Source organism: Pleurodeles waltl, chromosome 9, assembly GCF_031143425.1.
Source record: "Pleurodeles waltl isolate 20211129_DDA chromosome 9, aPleWal1.hap1.20221129, whole genome shotgun sequence".
Classification (NCBI taxonomy): domain Eukaryota; kingdom Metazoa; phylum Chordata; class Amphibia; order Caudata; family Salamandridae; genus Pleurodeles; species Pleurodeles waltl.
In genome coordinates this window covers 994,459,370-994,474,554 of record NC_090448.1, presented here as the reverse complement: position 1 = coordinate 994,474,554, position 15,185 = coordinate 994,459,370, and the positions used below count along the sequence as shown (strand labels likewise).

At 46.9% G+C, this 15,185-nt stretch overlaps 1 protein-coding gene across 12 annotated transcripts in view; it reads right to left on the bottom strand.

The window, feature by feature from the left end:
- The window catches only part of KTN1 (kinectin 1), a 653,615-nt gene that overhangs the window by 235,706 nt on the left and 402,724 nt on the right, over positions 1 to 15,185 (bottom strand). For all 12 annotated transcript variants that reach the window (XM_069208520.1, XM_069208523.1, XM_069208524.1 and 9 more), the window contains exons 23-24: positions 12,525 to 12,587; positions 1,373 to 1,404 (exon numbers count right to left, since the gene is read on the bottom strand). In XM_069208520.1, the coding sequence (XP_069064621.1) occupies positions 1,373 to 1,404; positions 12,525 to 12,587 (95 nt within the window). The remainder of the gene's footprint in view (positions 1 to 1,372; positions 1,405 to 12,524; positions 12,588 to 15,185) is intronic.

Genomic DNA, 15,185 nt, shown 5'->3' with positions numbered 1-15,185 from the left:
TTCTGTCAGAATTTAACAGAAATCAGTAGAAAATGATCACTCAAAGGTAAAAACGTCGAGTGAAAATGAAATTCAGAAGATATTTCAATGAATTTCTGTCACAAAAAGCTTTGTGAGGTAGAGCTCAATGCTTCAGGGTCCTGTCAGCAGGAGCCGGAAAAAAAGAACTGAGGCAACTGCCTGTTGCTGTGCATGATGGGATACAGGAAGACTTTGCTTTCTTAAAGGCACAGCTCTATTTACATTCTGTATAATGGCAGCCTATGGGCTACACTGCCCTGCATTGTTTTTATTCTCATCAGAGGTGTAAATAAAGTATGAGAATGTATTTGTTATTACATTTCTAGAATAAATAGGCGTTTGAACATGAATTTACACTACTATTGATTTTCTTTTCAACAATTTGGCCTGTGTAGCTGTTCACATAGGCTGCACAATGTTATTCTTAAGTGTTTTTTGACAGACCTTTTCTTCAAACGGCTGGTGTTGGCACTTAAGAATATACTCCACATCAGTGCTCCGGGGTCCCCGCAGGCGCGCGGATCTATTCAGTACTTATGACTATACATGGAAATCCCCTACGAGAGAAACATTATTATTAAAGTTAATACTAACCACATTGTTATGTTGTCAATCCCGAGTTTTTTCTTCTCCAGACCAGGCACTCTGAAAATGACGAGTGTGGATGACATGAATCTTACACCTTGAAGTCCCTGTTAAGTGCCCCAACATCCTACACTGGTATGAGAGGTGCTATAAAAATGAATTACATGTTACAGAGGTTATGGAGAGAGGCCCTTATGGTTTTACTTCCTTTCCCTTCCCCATATTTATGTGAAAAAATGTATTCTTATGTACCTAAAAAATAAAAACAGAAATCGCTTGGGAAATGTAGAATCTGACCTAAGGATTCAACTTTCCTAAATAAAACCAAACATTGAAAAGTCAGTTGCCAAGATGCAGTGCCAACCTTCCCATTAAACTTTTAGATGATTTTTGCATATATTTTCAATATAAAATAATCACATCTTTAGTAATTGGTGTATTTGTTTGGTGTGTACTTGTTTGAGTATTTTTTGCAAATTAAATTAATGTTTGCAATTTAAATCATACGAATTGCTTTGGGGTCCCCGGCTTCCGGTAATAATTCATTGGGCGTCTTCAGGAGTCAAAGGTTGTGAACCACAGCTCTAGCTCAGCTAACATTTTACCTTCTATTGTACAGTTTTGTTTCTGCAGAGCATGCCCCTTAAATGAAGAACTTAAATTATAAAAGATGCTAGCTCACATATGAAAGCAGGATTAAAAAAAAACAAACAAAAAAACTAAAACGTAACTAAAGCATATCTTTTGTCAGGCAGTTCATACTTACTGATTCTCCTGAACTTGTGCAATAGCTGATGCCTAATAATACAAAAAAAAAAAAACAACGCAAAATCAGATTCAAAATACTAATTGTATTTTATTCAGCACCCCTAAAGGTGAATCATCTTGCCAAGTAATACATTTATCTTTGATTTTGTTGACACAAAATGGGAATTGGAATTCAAAACAGTGGAAACTCGACATGCGTGAGGAAGGAAGCATAAGTATAATGCTCCCTCTTCAGGGATCTCTCTTTTTTACAACCCAGTCAGCAGAACTATCCTTTTAAAGTTATGAACAGAAGACATAACACTCTTCAGAAATGTTCTTAGAAGACAGATCATGCACTCTAGAGACAGATTTCCTACTCCCAATCTCTTCCTCAGTGAAGATGCCAGCATCGCAGGTACAGGGCAGTGTTGAAGACTTTTCAGTCAATAACCAAGTTGGAAAACACCAACCCTTATACATTACAGGGAAATGGGATTCTGTCAATTAAAATTTGACATGCCCCCAATTCCCCCTTACTCTTCCTCCGTTTTTAAATCTGGATGACTATGCATGTAGAAGAGAGCATAAATGGGTTGTGTTGAGGGCCCGGATACCTTAGACATAAGTTCTTGATTTTTAACAGTTGATTGCATTTCTAGTCGCTGAGGATTAGCAACTTGGTTCAGTAAAACATAAAATGGCACAGAAATGTTGACATCAAATGAAGAGCCAGTAGTGAAAATTGAGGATTGCTGAGTAGAGGTAGCAAACACTTATATCTGGCTTCATAGTGGTAACAAGGTTCTTAGGGGTATAAGTTTTAAAGAATAAAACTGTGTGCCTTCATCAAGAAAAGATCGTCAGTATCAGTCTTGTGAACTGTAGGGATATTAGCCTTTGAGAGCAGCCTTTTCTCGCAATCGTCCATGTTCTGAGGTACTTAAAACAGAAACATGTTGAGAGCTAATCAGCATGGAGCATTTTAAACTTTAGGAACTCTGGGTCTGATTTTTGCCATTCTCAAGTGTGCAGGGAGGGCATGGGTTACAGTAAAAACAGGAATGTGTGAACTCCACATGAAAATACATCAACTACATGTCGTTTGATATGGGTAAGCGTATTATGCATTCAAAAAGTTCAAAAACCGAACAGCTCAATCACAGGTTGTTTATGCTGGTGGAAACAACCACAGGACTGATTACCATTTTTAAATACACATATTAACCTCTTTGAAAGTGCCTACAATTTGTTAACGTTACACGAAGAAGTGATGGCATAAGAAGAAGCGTCTTCAGAGTCTCAAGGCTCAGGTTACAACTGTGCATAGGTTCATAGGATACATATAACAAAAAAGTCAGATTTAGCTAGTCAGAGCACCAGACTCTTCAACCCCAGTCTAGGTCTATCAGGATAGACAGTGCTCCGTCCCTCCCAACTTTTTTATGAATCTGTGCAAACAGTGGCAGAGGTGGGAATAAGTAAAGGGGGACGAAGTGCCACCAAAGTGGGAACTCTTCTAGTGAGACTTGAGTAGGAATCTCCAAAGTGCAAAAGGCTGGACAAAGTTCTTGGTTGTAGTTAACATATCTACTACAGGCAAGCCCCACAATATGGCCACTGTCACTTTGGAAGCAGGCGCCACTTGTGAGGAGCAAGGCGACACCTGTTGAGTTTGCCCGCCATGATATTCAGGGAGCAAGCTAAGTGACTGACCATTTGGGAGATGCCAAGAGGATTTAGTCATCTCGAGAGCCTGACAGCCACCAGGCACTGGGTGCATTACCCCATAGCCGCCCTGTCTTGTGGGGTACCACATGGTGGTCGAATTGTTTTCTAACACCTGGACAAAAAACTGCTTTGATGGAAGGCGAAAAGGCTCTGAGGGCCAGACAGGCAGTGAGAAGCTTCTTTTAACAACTTTCCACGCCAGAGCACAGAGCCGCTAAGAACACGGAGATTGATGCGCCAGAGCTAAGTACCTGAAGGGGGAATCCCTGTCCCTAGAAATCAGTTCACAAGCGGGGAGGATTGGTGGGCGGTAAGGAATCTGCAACTAGAATATGTCTCTACCAGATATTTCGTTACTGAAGGTAAGTAACTTGTACATCTGATAGAGACTTCTAGTTGCAGATTCCTTACCTTACAATAGATACCCAAGCAATGCCATCCTCGGTGGTGGGCTGCGAACCAAGATCATACTAGAAAGTCCTGCAGGACTGAACAACCAAAGCAGCCGTCTCGACGGACCGGACTATCCAGGCAGTAATGCTTAGCAAATGTGTGCAGGGATGCCCATGTAGCTGCCCGACATATCCAGGACAGGAACTCCACGTGCTAACGCAGTGGAAGCAGCAGTTGCTCTGGTGGAAGGAGCCTGCAAGCCTTCAGGAGGTTGCTTCTTAGCCAAAGCGTAGCACATTTTGATGCAAAGAAGCACCCATCAAGAGATGGTACGCTTTTGCACCGCCTTCCCTTTTTTCGCACCCACATAGCCAACGAAGAGTGGATTGTCCACCCGGAACTCTTTAGTACGATTGAGGTAGAACACCAACGCAGTTTTTAGGTCCAGACAGTGGAGAGTCTCCTCCTCATGGGAAGGATGTCGGGGTGCGTAGAAGGTAGGCAAAGTGATAGACTTTCCTAAATGGTGTAGCCACCTCAGGGAGGAAGGAAGCTCTAGTGCGTAACACTACTTTGTCAGGATGTACAGACAAGTATGGAGGTTTTGAGGAAAGGGCTTGAAGCTCACTCACTCTGCGAGCAGAGGTGATAGCGACCAGAAAGACAGTTTTGAATGTGAGGAGCTGCAACGGACAATTATGTATTGGCTCAAAGGGGATACACATCAAATAAGTAAGTACAAGATTAAGGTCCCGCCTAGGCATGATAAATGGAGTGGGAGGAAATAAGTGGGTGAGCCCTTTTAAAAACCTACTCACAATAGGAGATTTAAAGAGTGAGGTCTTATCAGGTAGCCTAAGAAAGGCGGAAATGGCAGATAAAAACCCCTTAAGGGTGCCCAAAGTAGAGCCCTGCTGGGCTAAAGAAAGAATGAACACAAGAACCTCTGACAGAGGGGCAGAAAGGGGATCAACAGATTTGTTGGTACACCATGCCACAAATTTATTCCAACAACAGGCGTATACAGTTTTAGTCGATGGGCAGATCTTCTTTTGCAGCTATATGGGACGGTTCTGCACCCAAATCTGTCCAACCTCCACCTTCAGATTGAGCCGCAACAGTTGACGGCTTTTGCCCTTCCACCCGAAGTCTGCAATGTTATCTGCTCTCTTTTGTGCTAGTGTGGTTGAGCAGTAGGCTTATAAGAGGGTAGTGTTAAGCATTTGTTGTACACACACAGACAATAAATGAGGAACACACACTCAAAGACAATTCCAGGCCAATAGTTTTGTATATAGAAAAATATATTTTCTTAATTTATTTTTAGAACCACAAGTTCAAGATTTGAAGTAAATACATAAAATGCAAGGTACTCCACACAGGTAAGTTAGGAACTTTTAATTAGTGCAGTAACCTACAGTTTTTGTTAAAATGCCAATAAGCTATTTTAAAAGTAGACCGTGCAAAAATCAACAGTTCCTGGGGGAGGTAAGTATTGGTTAGATTGTGAGGTAAGTAAGACACTTGCAAGCCTCAGTTCCTGGGCATAGGCAGCCCACTGTTGGTGGTTCAAGGCACCCCGAAAGTTACCACACCAGCATCTCAGCCGGTCAGGTGCAGAGATCAAAGAGGTGCCCAAAACACATAGGCGCCTATGGAGAACAGGGGTGCTCCGGTTCCAATCTGCCAGCAGGTAAGTACCTGTGTCCTCGGGGGGCAGACTAGGGGGGTTTTGTAAAGCATAGGGGGACACACAATTAGGCACACAAAACACACCCTCAGCGGCACAGGGGCAGCCAGGTGTAGGGTTATGTATAGGAAACAGTGGAGGGACCCGGGGGTCACTCTAGCGGTGCAGGCAGGGCACAGGGGAGCTTCTCGGGCCAGCCACCACCTGGGCTAGGCAGAGGGTCGCCTGGGGGGTCGCTCCTGCACTGAAGTTCGGTTCCTTCTGGTCCTGGGGGCTGCAGGTGCAGTGCTTGGTCCAGGCGTTGGGTCCCTTGTTACAGGCAGTCGCGGTCAGGGGGAGCCTCTGGATTCTCTCTGCAGGCGTCGCTGTGGGGGTCAAGGGGGTTGTCTCGGGCTACTAACGGGGTTCGCAGTCGCCTGGGAGTCCTCCCTGTGGTGTTGGTTCTCTGGATCTCGAGCCGGGGGCGTCGGGTGCAGGGTGTGAAGTTTCACGCTTCCGGCCGGAAGAGTGAGGTCTTTGGAAGTTGCAGAAAAGTTGCAATATTGTTGCTGTTTCTTGAGCAGAGCCGCTGCTCACAGGAGTTTCTTGGTCCTTAGGTTCAGGGCAATCCTATGAGGCTTCAGAGGTCACTGGCCCCTGTTGGATGCGTCACTGTTGCAATTTTTCGAGTCAAGAGACAGGCCGGTAGGGCTGGGGCCAAAGCAGTTGTCATCTTCCGTCATCTCTGCAGGCTTGCAGGTCAGCAGTCCTTAGTTCAGGTTGCAGGAATATGATTTCCTGGGTTCTTGGGTGTCCCTAAATACTAAATTTAGGGGTGTGTTTAGGTCTGGGGGGGCAGTAGCCAATGGCTACTGTCCTAGAGGGTGGCTACACCCTCTTTGTGCCTCCACCCTGAGAGGAGGGGGGGGCACATCCCTACTCCTATTGGGAGAATCCTTCAAAACTAAGATGGAGGATTTCTAAAGGCAGGGGTCACCTCAGGACACCTTAGGGGCTGTCCTGACTGGTGGGTGACTTCTTGTTTTTCTCATTATCTCCTCCAGCCTTGCCGCCAAAAGTGGGGGCAGTAACCAGAGGGGCGGGCATCTCCACTAGCTGGGATGCCCTGGGGTGCTGTAACAAAAGGCATGAGCCTTTGAGGCTCAACGCCAGGTGTTACAGTTCCTGCAGGGGGAGGTGACAAAGTCACTCTCCCCATGTGGCCAGAAACTCGTCTGGTTATGGTAGGCTGGCCGAAACTGGTCAGCCTAGCACTGGGAGGTGGACTGGTATTCAGGGGGCATCTCTAAGATGCCCTCTGGGTGCATTTTACAATGACTTCCACACTAGCATCAGTGTGCATTTATTGTGCTGTGAAGTTTGATACCAAACTTCCCAAATTTCAGTGTAGCCATTATGGAACTGTGGAGTTTGTGTTTGACAAACTCCCAGACCATATACTCTTTATGGCTACCCTGCACTTACAATGTCTAAGGTTTTGCTTAGACATTGTAGGGGCATAGTGCTCATGCACATATGCCCTCACCTGTCGTATAGTGCACCCTGCCTTAGGGTTGTAAGGCCTGCTAGAGGGGTGACTTACCTATGACACAGGCAGTGTGAGGTTGGCATGGCACTTTGAGGGGAGTGCCATGTCGACTTAGTCATTTTCTTCCCACTAGCACACACAAGCTGTGAGGCAGTGTGCATGTGCTGAGAGTGAGGGGTCCCCAGGGTGGCATAAGACATGTTGCAGCCCTTAGAGACCTTCCCTGGCATCAGGGCCCTTGGTACCAGGGGTACCATTTACAAGGGACTTTTCTGAGTGCCAGGGCTGTGCCAATTGTGGAAGCAAAGGTACAGTTTAGGTAAAGAACACTGGTGCTGGGGCCTGGTTAGCAGTGTCCCAGTACACTTTCAATCATAACTTGGCATCAGCAAAAGGCAAAAAGTCAGGGGGTAACCATGCCAAGGAAGCATTTCCTTACAGGTGTATACCGTTTTGGTGGCGGGACGCCTGTCTGCCAAGATAACGTTACAAATTTTGGGCGGAAGGTTAAAAGTTGTCAACTGATGCCATTCAATCTCCAGGCAAGAAGGTGGAGACTGGACAGGTTTGGGTGGAGAACCATCCCCTGATGCTGCTATGGCAGATCCTCCTCAAGGGGCAGTCTGATCGGATATCGATGGACATGCTCAGAAGCGCCGGATACCAGACTCTTCGTGCCCAGCCTGGAGCCACAAGAATGACTTGGGCCTTGTCGTTCTTGATCTTCTTGAGAACTCTGAGCAGAAGTGGTATTGGCGGAAAGAAGGCCTGAGTTCCACTCTAGATGAAAAGCATCGCTGAGCGAATGCAGCCTTGAAAACTCCAACGCACACAACAGCTGACATTGCGTGTTCTCTGCGGAGGCGAACGGATCAAACCAAGGCTCTCACAAAAGCTGAAAGAGACCTTGCGCCACCTCTAGATGAAGACGCCATTTGTCATCGACCAGGCATTGATGGTTGAGTGTCAACTCTGGCAATAAGAGAGCCCGCCAGATGTTGAACCACCAGGGATATGCTCTAATGTTCCAGCCATGTCCAGAGGCGCAGAGCCTCCTGACAAAAGTCTGCAACCCCACCCAGCACTGCTTCCTACAGTACCATATGGTGATGGTGTTGTCCGTGAACTTCTGGCACCACTTTCCTTTTGAGAAAGGGAAGGAATGCTTTCAATGCTATCCTGATCACCATAAACTCCAAAAGACTGATATGAGTCCGGACTCCGCTGGAGACCAGACACCTCTGATCTCTGCCACTCCCAGATGGCTACCCCATCCCAGGAGTGACACATCTATCACTACTGTCAGATCTGCTTGGGGAAGGGATCTGCCTCTTACCCAATCCCAGTTCATTAACCACCACTGCAGATCTTTTGCCGTTCTCTCTGAGATCTGAACCATGTCGGAGAGATTCCCCTAAAGCTGCACCCACTGAAACTTTAGGTCCCACTGCAGAGCCCACATATGCCATCCGGTATGCATCACAAGCAGCCGAACGCCGGGCCGCAAGTAGCTTGAGGGGCCGCTCCCTCAAAGCTTTCGGGTTCATGGCCTGGCACTCCCAGCATGACTTTGGGTCGTGGTCGTGTTCTAAACACCCGAGACACACGAGGTGCGGATACATCACGGACATCACCCGATGACAAGAGTCGCAAGGCTTGAATTTGGTCTGCTGGGACATCTCAACACATTAGAATGTCAAAAAAGCTTCGAAAAAGTTGAAAAGTCCAGTCAAAAAGTGACTGTAGGGTTAGCTCTTCTTCAGATCTGTGCGTCGGCTGGCCCAGAAAGAAAAGAATAAATGTAAGCGCACCAAGGTGGGCCTAAATAGGACCTGCAGCATTATTTCTGGCGAGCACGATGCTGACAATGGACATGGAGCCGACCGACGCCACCTGACTGCGAAAAGGAGTACTGCTCGAGAAAAATCTCCAGATCCAGACTGGCGCCTGGGGAAAATTCTAAAGCAAGGAATCTGCAACTTGAAGTTTCTATCAGATATGAAGCGCATGGCCTCATAAAACCCTAAAATGAACAGGGGTCACTCCAGCTTCCAGAAACTCGCTGAGCCACAGTCGGCCCAGGTACAGGCTCCGCAGATCGAGGCCTAGAACGTCGATGCTCCTTCGTCTTGTCTGTCAATGGAGGAGAAGTGGAAGAATGCTTCATCTTCTTAGATTTCTTCTTGTGCTTTGACTTACCGGATCACCCCAAGGACTTTGAGTGGGATGACAATGATGGAGGACTACTCAACCGATCCCAGGACCTTCCTGTCAATCCAAATTTCTACTTGTGAGTAGTCAACTGTTGGGCCTCCATCAGCTTCAGGGACCGCTCCCTCAGAGTCTCTCTAGAAATGGCCCAACATTCGGAGCACGACTTTGGGTCGTGGTTGTGCTCTAGACACCGAAGACACAAGATATGCGGATCAGTCATGGACATCGCCCAATGACAAGCACCTCAGGGCTTGAACCCGGTCTTCCTCAATGACTTCCTCAACACACCAGGAGTTCAAAACTTGAAAAATTATTTGACAAAAAGTAAACAAAAAAAAAACAAAAAAAAGTCGAAAAGAACTGACCTCAGGGGCTGGGGTGGCACCTATATAAGAACTGAGACATTATATCCAGCAAGGCCGCCGCCGCAAGCAGAGCCTATCGACACCACTTAATGGTGCATTGGGGTACTGCTCAAGAAAAAGCAACCTACAACTATAAGTCTTTATCAGATATCCCTGTGCACGGTCGTAGTTAAATTTGGTTACACCCCCCCAACAAGTTGGGAGCGCAGCTTCAACTCAACGTCAGAGTGCAGAAAAACAGGAGTGACATCAGTGCTCACGGGCGGGGTCTATATTCAGCTCTCTGTTTTCACATTCTGAGGTGGGATGGAGATGTGTCAGGAGCTATTGCAGAGTTTTCCAGATGCAGTCTGGAGCCCAGGGACGATTCAAAAGATGAGGAATCTGCAGTTAGAAATATCCATCGAAAATCAGTATTCTTGAGTGGATAAGAAAATCCTCATGGTTCATTATTTCACCATAGCATTTTTATATTTTTGTTATCAAGGATGACATCTCTACAATTGTGCTTCAACAACTAGCACACGTGATTAAAATCCTCCAAGGAAGGTGACATGCAAGGTTACAAACATCATGTATGCTCAATTTCAGTAGCCAATGCATTTGAAAGGACTTGTGAAAGGTATTTCTCAACTTTCAATCTAAATCTGGATGGCTCCAAGGACTCTCTCCTATTTCCCAAGAGGGAAGTGATGGAAGATTGTAGGAAGTTGGCTCTGTATGCACTATTTCCAAGTAAGGAATAGTATGCACAGAGTCCAAGGGTTCCCCTTAGAGGTAAGATAGTGGCAAACAGAGATAATACTAATGCTCTATTTTATGGTAGTGTGGTCGAGCAGTAGGCTTATCAAAGGAGTAGTGTGTGACACAAGTCCACACAAAAAGTACACCCTCAGCGGCACGGGGGCGGCCGGGTGCAGTGTCCAAACAGGCATCGGGTTCGCAATAGAAAGCAATGGGAGACCAAGGGGTCTCTTCAGGGATGCAGGCAGGCAAGGGGGGGCTCCTCGGGGTAGCCACCACCTGGGCAAGGGAGAGGGCCACCTGGGGGTCGCTCCTGCACTGGAGGTCAGATCCTTCAGGTCCTGGGGGCTGCGGATGCAGTGCCTTTACTAGGTGTCGGGTCTTTGAAGCAGGCAGTCGCTGTCAGGGGGAGCCTCGAGATTCCCTCTGCAGGCGTCGCTGTGGGGGCTCAAGGGGGTCAACTCTGGCTACTCACGGTCTTGCAGTCGCCGGGAGTCCTCCCTGAAGTGATTGTTCTCCACAAGTCGAGCCGTGGGCGTCGGGTGCAGAGTGCCAAGTCTCACGCTTCCGGCGGGAAACGCGTGTTGTTTCAAAGTTGCTTCTTTGTTGCAAAGTTGCAGTCTTTGGTGAACAGAGCCGCTGTCCTCTGGAGTTCTTGGTCCTTCTAGATGCAGGGCAGTCCTCTGAGGCTTCAGAGGTCGCTGGTCCCTGGGGAAAGCGTTGCAGGAGCAGTGTCTTTAGAAGGGGGGAGACAGGCCGGTAGAGCTGGGGCCAAAGCAGTTGGTGTCTCCGTCTTCTCTGCAGGGTTTTTCAGCTTAGAAGTCCTCTTCTTAGGTTGCAGGAATCTGAGTTCCTAGGTTCTGGGGAGCCCTTGAATACTAAATTTAAGGGTGTGTTTAGGTCTGGGGGGTTAGTAGCCAATGGCTACTAGCCCTGAGGGTGGGTACACCCTCTTTGTGCCTCCTCCCAAGGGGAGGGAGTCACATTCCTATCCCTTTGGGGGAATCCTCCATGTGCAAGATGGAGGATTTCTAAAAGTCAGAGTCACGTCAGCTCAGGTTGCCTTAGGGGCTGTCCTGACTGGCCAGTGACTCCTCCTTGTTTTTCTCATTATCTCCTCCGGTCTTGCCACCAAAAGTGGGGCCGTGGCCGGAGGGGCGGGCAACTCCACTAGCTGGAATGCCCTGGGGTGCTGTAACAAAGGGGGGGGGGAGCCTTTGAGGCTCACCGCCAGGTGTTACAGTCCTGCAAGGGGGAGGTGATAAGCATCTCCACCCAGTACAGGCTTTGTTACTAGCCACAGAGTGACAAAGGCACTCTCCCCATGTGGCCAGCAACATGTCTCGAGTGTGGCAGGCTGCTAAAACCAGTCAGACTACACGGGTAGTTGGTTAAGGTTTCAAGGGGCACCTCCAAGGTGCCCTCTGGGGTGTATGTTACAATAAAATGTACACTGGCATCAGTGTGCATTTATTGTGCTGAGAAGTTTGATACCAAACTTCCCAGTTTTCAGAGTAGCCATTATGGTGTTGTGGAGTTCGTGTTTGACAGACTCCCAGACCATATACTCTTATGGCTACCCTGCACTTACAATGTCTAAGGTTTTGCTTAGACACAGTGCTCATGCACTGGTGCCCTCACCTATGGTATAGTGCACCCTGCCTTAGGGCTGTAAGGCCTGCTAGAGGGGTGACTTATCTATACTGCAAAGGCAGTGTGAGGTTGGCATGGCACCCTGAGGGGAGTGCCATGTCGACTTACTTGTTTTGTCCTCACCAGCACACACAAGCTGGCAAGCAGTGTGTCTGTGCTGAGTGAGGGGTCCCCAGGGTGGCCTAGGATATGCTGCAGCCCTTAGAGACCTTCCCTGGCATCAGGGCCCTTGGTACCAGGGGTACCAGTTACAAGGCACTTACCTAGATGCCAGGGTGTGCCAATTGTGAAAACAAAAGTACAGGTTAGGGAAAGAACACTGGTGCTGGGGCCTGGTTAGCAGGCCTCAGCACACTTTCAAATCAAAACTTAGCATCAGCAAAGGCAAAAAGTCAGGGGGTATCCATGCCAAGGAGGCATTTCCTTACAAAGATCATATGGCATATGTTAGTTTTGAGGTACAGTCTTGTATACAGCTTAATAACTACTGCTATAAGAGAACGAGAAATCTTTGTATGTGTGTTAAAGAGAAAAAAAATAAGGGGAGGAGGGAGGTTACAGAGCAAGAGCAGAGAAATATGTAGAGCAGATTTTTGCAGCCACAGGCAAAGTGGCATTTTGTTGGCACTTATGCCCCATTCTCACTTCTACCATAGATACTTCTGAAGGGGCATATGAAGTCCTCCAGCTGGCAGTGCTCTATTCTTGCCATCAACTAGAACCATGCTTGCATGCTAACACACAAAGCAACAAAAGCAAAGAGAAATACAGGAGTTGCTTTCAATGGAAGACATCAGAATGTTAAGCACATATTGTGGCCTGATACACAGCAAATTCAAAGATGTTATTGTACCTGTTCAATATTCTCAAGGTGGATATTTCGTTTCTTCAGATCCTCAATTTCGTGCATTAAGGCCTTTAAAATAACAAAAATGCACACCATTGGACAAGGAAAAACATTCTTGTGACAACTTTGGGCACATTATGCTTTGAAGAGGGCTCAGACACTTTAGAGGGTATGAAGAAGGCAGAAAGCGGGGAAAAAGGTTCAGGTATCTCTATGTGGGATGGGATGTGCATTCAAAGACAGGACTCCATCACACATGGAGAAACTTGAGGTGGTACTGATGGATACGTTTATAATGTTGAAAACGGGAAATCAAACATAACTCATGAGCATAAAACTCTAGGGATAAAAGAGACCGGTTCCAATTCAAAAACAAAGCCCTTGTGTTTGAAATCATAGACAAATGAAAATAATACCCACTCAACACACTGTACTGAAAAAAAAAAGATACCCATGAACAGAAGAAATCTAAACAATATGGCTCAGACTTCAAAGAGTATTGAATCCAGAGGAAGGCTAAGGATAAAGATTCTGAAGTTTAACAACCTAAGAAGAGGGCCTACGGCATAAATGGCCAAAACACGATTAATGTTGAAAAACAAAAATGTAGAAGGTAAGCTGAAATAGCACCTCTTTTGCTAAGTGCAAAGGAATTTGTTTACAGAACTGTTTATTTCAAAACCAGAAAGAAGACAAAAGACCGACAGACAGAGAGATGAAGAGGTAGAAAGATCATCTACTCAGTACCAGATGTACAAGTTATTTACCTTCAGTAACGAAATATCTGGTAGAAACATTGTAGTTGCAGATTCCTTACCTTTGAATTTTCCCCCAGGCGTCAGACTGGATCCGGGGATTTTTTCTTCCAGCAATACCCTTGCACGTCAGTTATGTGGCATCGGTCGACTCCTTGGGCATCGTAGTTGCCGTGATGACATCGGGAGTAGTATATAGACATCGCCTCAGCGCAGTGACGTCAGTTTCTTTTAACGACTTTCCATGCCAAAGCGCAAAGCTGCTAAGAACACAGATTGGTGCGCCAGAGCTAAGTACCTGAAGGGGGAATCCCTGTCCCTAGAAATCAGTTTGCAAGCCGGGAGGATGGGTGGGTTGGTAAGGAATCTGTAATTACAATATGTCTCTACCAGATATTTTGTTACCGAAGGTAAGTATCTTGTACATCTGTTAGAGACTTCTAGTTGCAGATTCCTTACCTTAGAATAGATACCCAAGCAAAGCCATCCTCAGATGTTGGCTGCGAACCACGATCATACTAGAAAGTCCTGCAGGACTGAACGACCAAAGCAGCCGTCCAGATGGACCGGACTGTCCAGGCAGTAATGTTTAGCAAACATGTACAGGGATGTCCACGTAGCTGCCTGGCAGATATCCAGGACAGGAACTCCGCGTGCTAACACAGTGGAAATAGCGGTTGCTCTGGTGGAATGAGCGTGCAAGCGCTCAGGGGCTTGCTTCTTGGCCAAAGCGTAGCACATCTTGAAGCAAAGAAGTACCCATCGAGGGATGGTATGTTTTTGCACCGCCTTCCCTTTTTTTGCACCCACATACCCGACAAACAGTTGATCATCCACTCTCAAATCAATTCAGATAGAACGCCAACAATCTTTTTGGGTCCAGAAAGTGGAGTCTCTCCTCCTCATGGAAAGGATGTGGGAGTGTGTAAAAAGTAGGCAAGGCGATGGACTGGCCTACATGAAAAGGCATAACAACCTTGGGAAGGAAGAAAGCCTTAGTGCGCAACACCAGTTTGTCAGGGTGCAGAGACCAGAATGGAGGCTTGGAGGAAAGAGCTTGAATCTCACTCACTCTGCAAGCAGAAGTGAGGGCAACAAGAAAGACAGTCTTAAATGTGAGGATCCTTAAAGGGCAATTGTGCATCGGCTCAAAGGGAGTACACATTAAGTAAGGACAAGATTGAGGTCCCACTGAGGCATGATAAATGGACTGGGTGGAAATAAATGGGTGAAACCTTTAAGGAATCTATTCACAATAGGAGATTTAAAGAGTGAGGGCTGATCAGGTATCCTAAGAAAGGCCGAAATGGCTGATAAATACCCTTTAAGGGTGCCCAAAGCAGAGCCCTGCTGGGCCAAAGAAAGAATGAAGAAAAGAACCTCAGATACAGGAGCAGAGCAGGAACAACCATGCCACAAATTTATGCTAACGACAGGCGTATACCGTTTTGGTGGAGGGACGCCTGGCTGCCAAGATAACGTGGCAGACTTCGGGTGAAAGATCAAAAGTCGTCAACTGGCACCTCTCAATCGCCACGCAAGAAGGCAGAGACTGGACAGGTTTGGGTGGAGATAGAAGATCTGCCCGAAGAGGCAGTCTAAGTGGAGGATCAATGGCCATGCTCAATAGCTCTGGATACCAAACTCTCCGTGCCCAATTCGGAGCCACCAAGATAACTTGGGCCCAGTTGTTCCTGATTTTCTTGAGAACTCTGGGCAGAAGTGGTATAGCCAGTAAGGCGTAAAGGAGGTCGGAGTTCCACTCAAGACGAAAAGCATCTCCGAGGGAGTGCCGCCTTGGAAACGCCAAAGAGCAAAACAGCTGATTTTGCGCGTTCTCTGTGGGGGCGAACAGATCTAACCCAGGCTCTCCCCACTGCTCAAAGAGACCTTGCGCCACCCCTGGATGGAG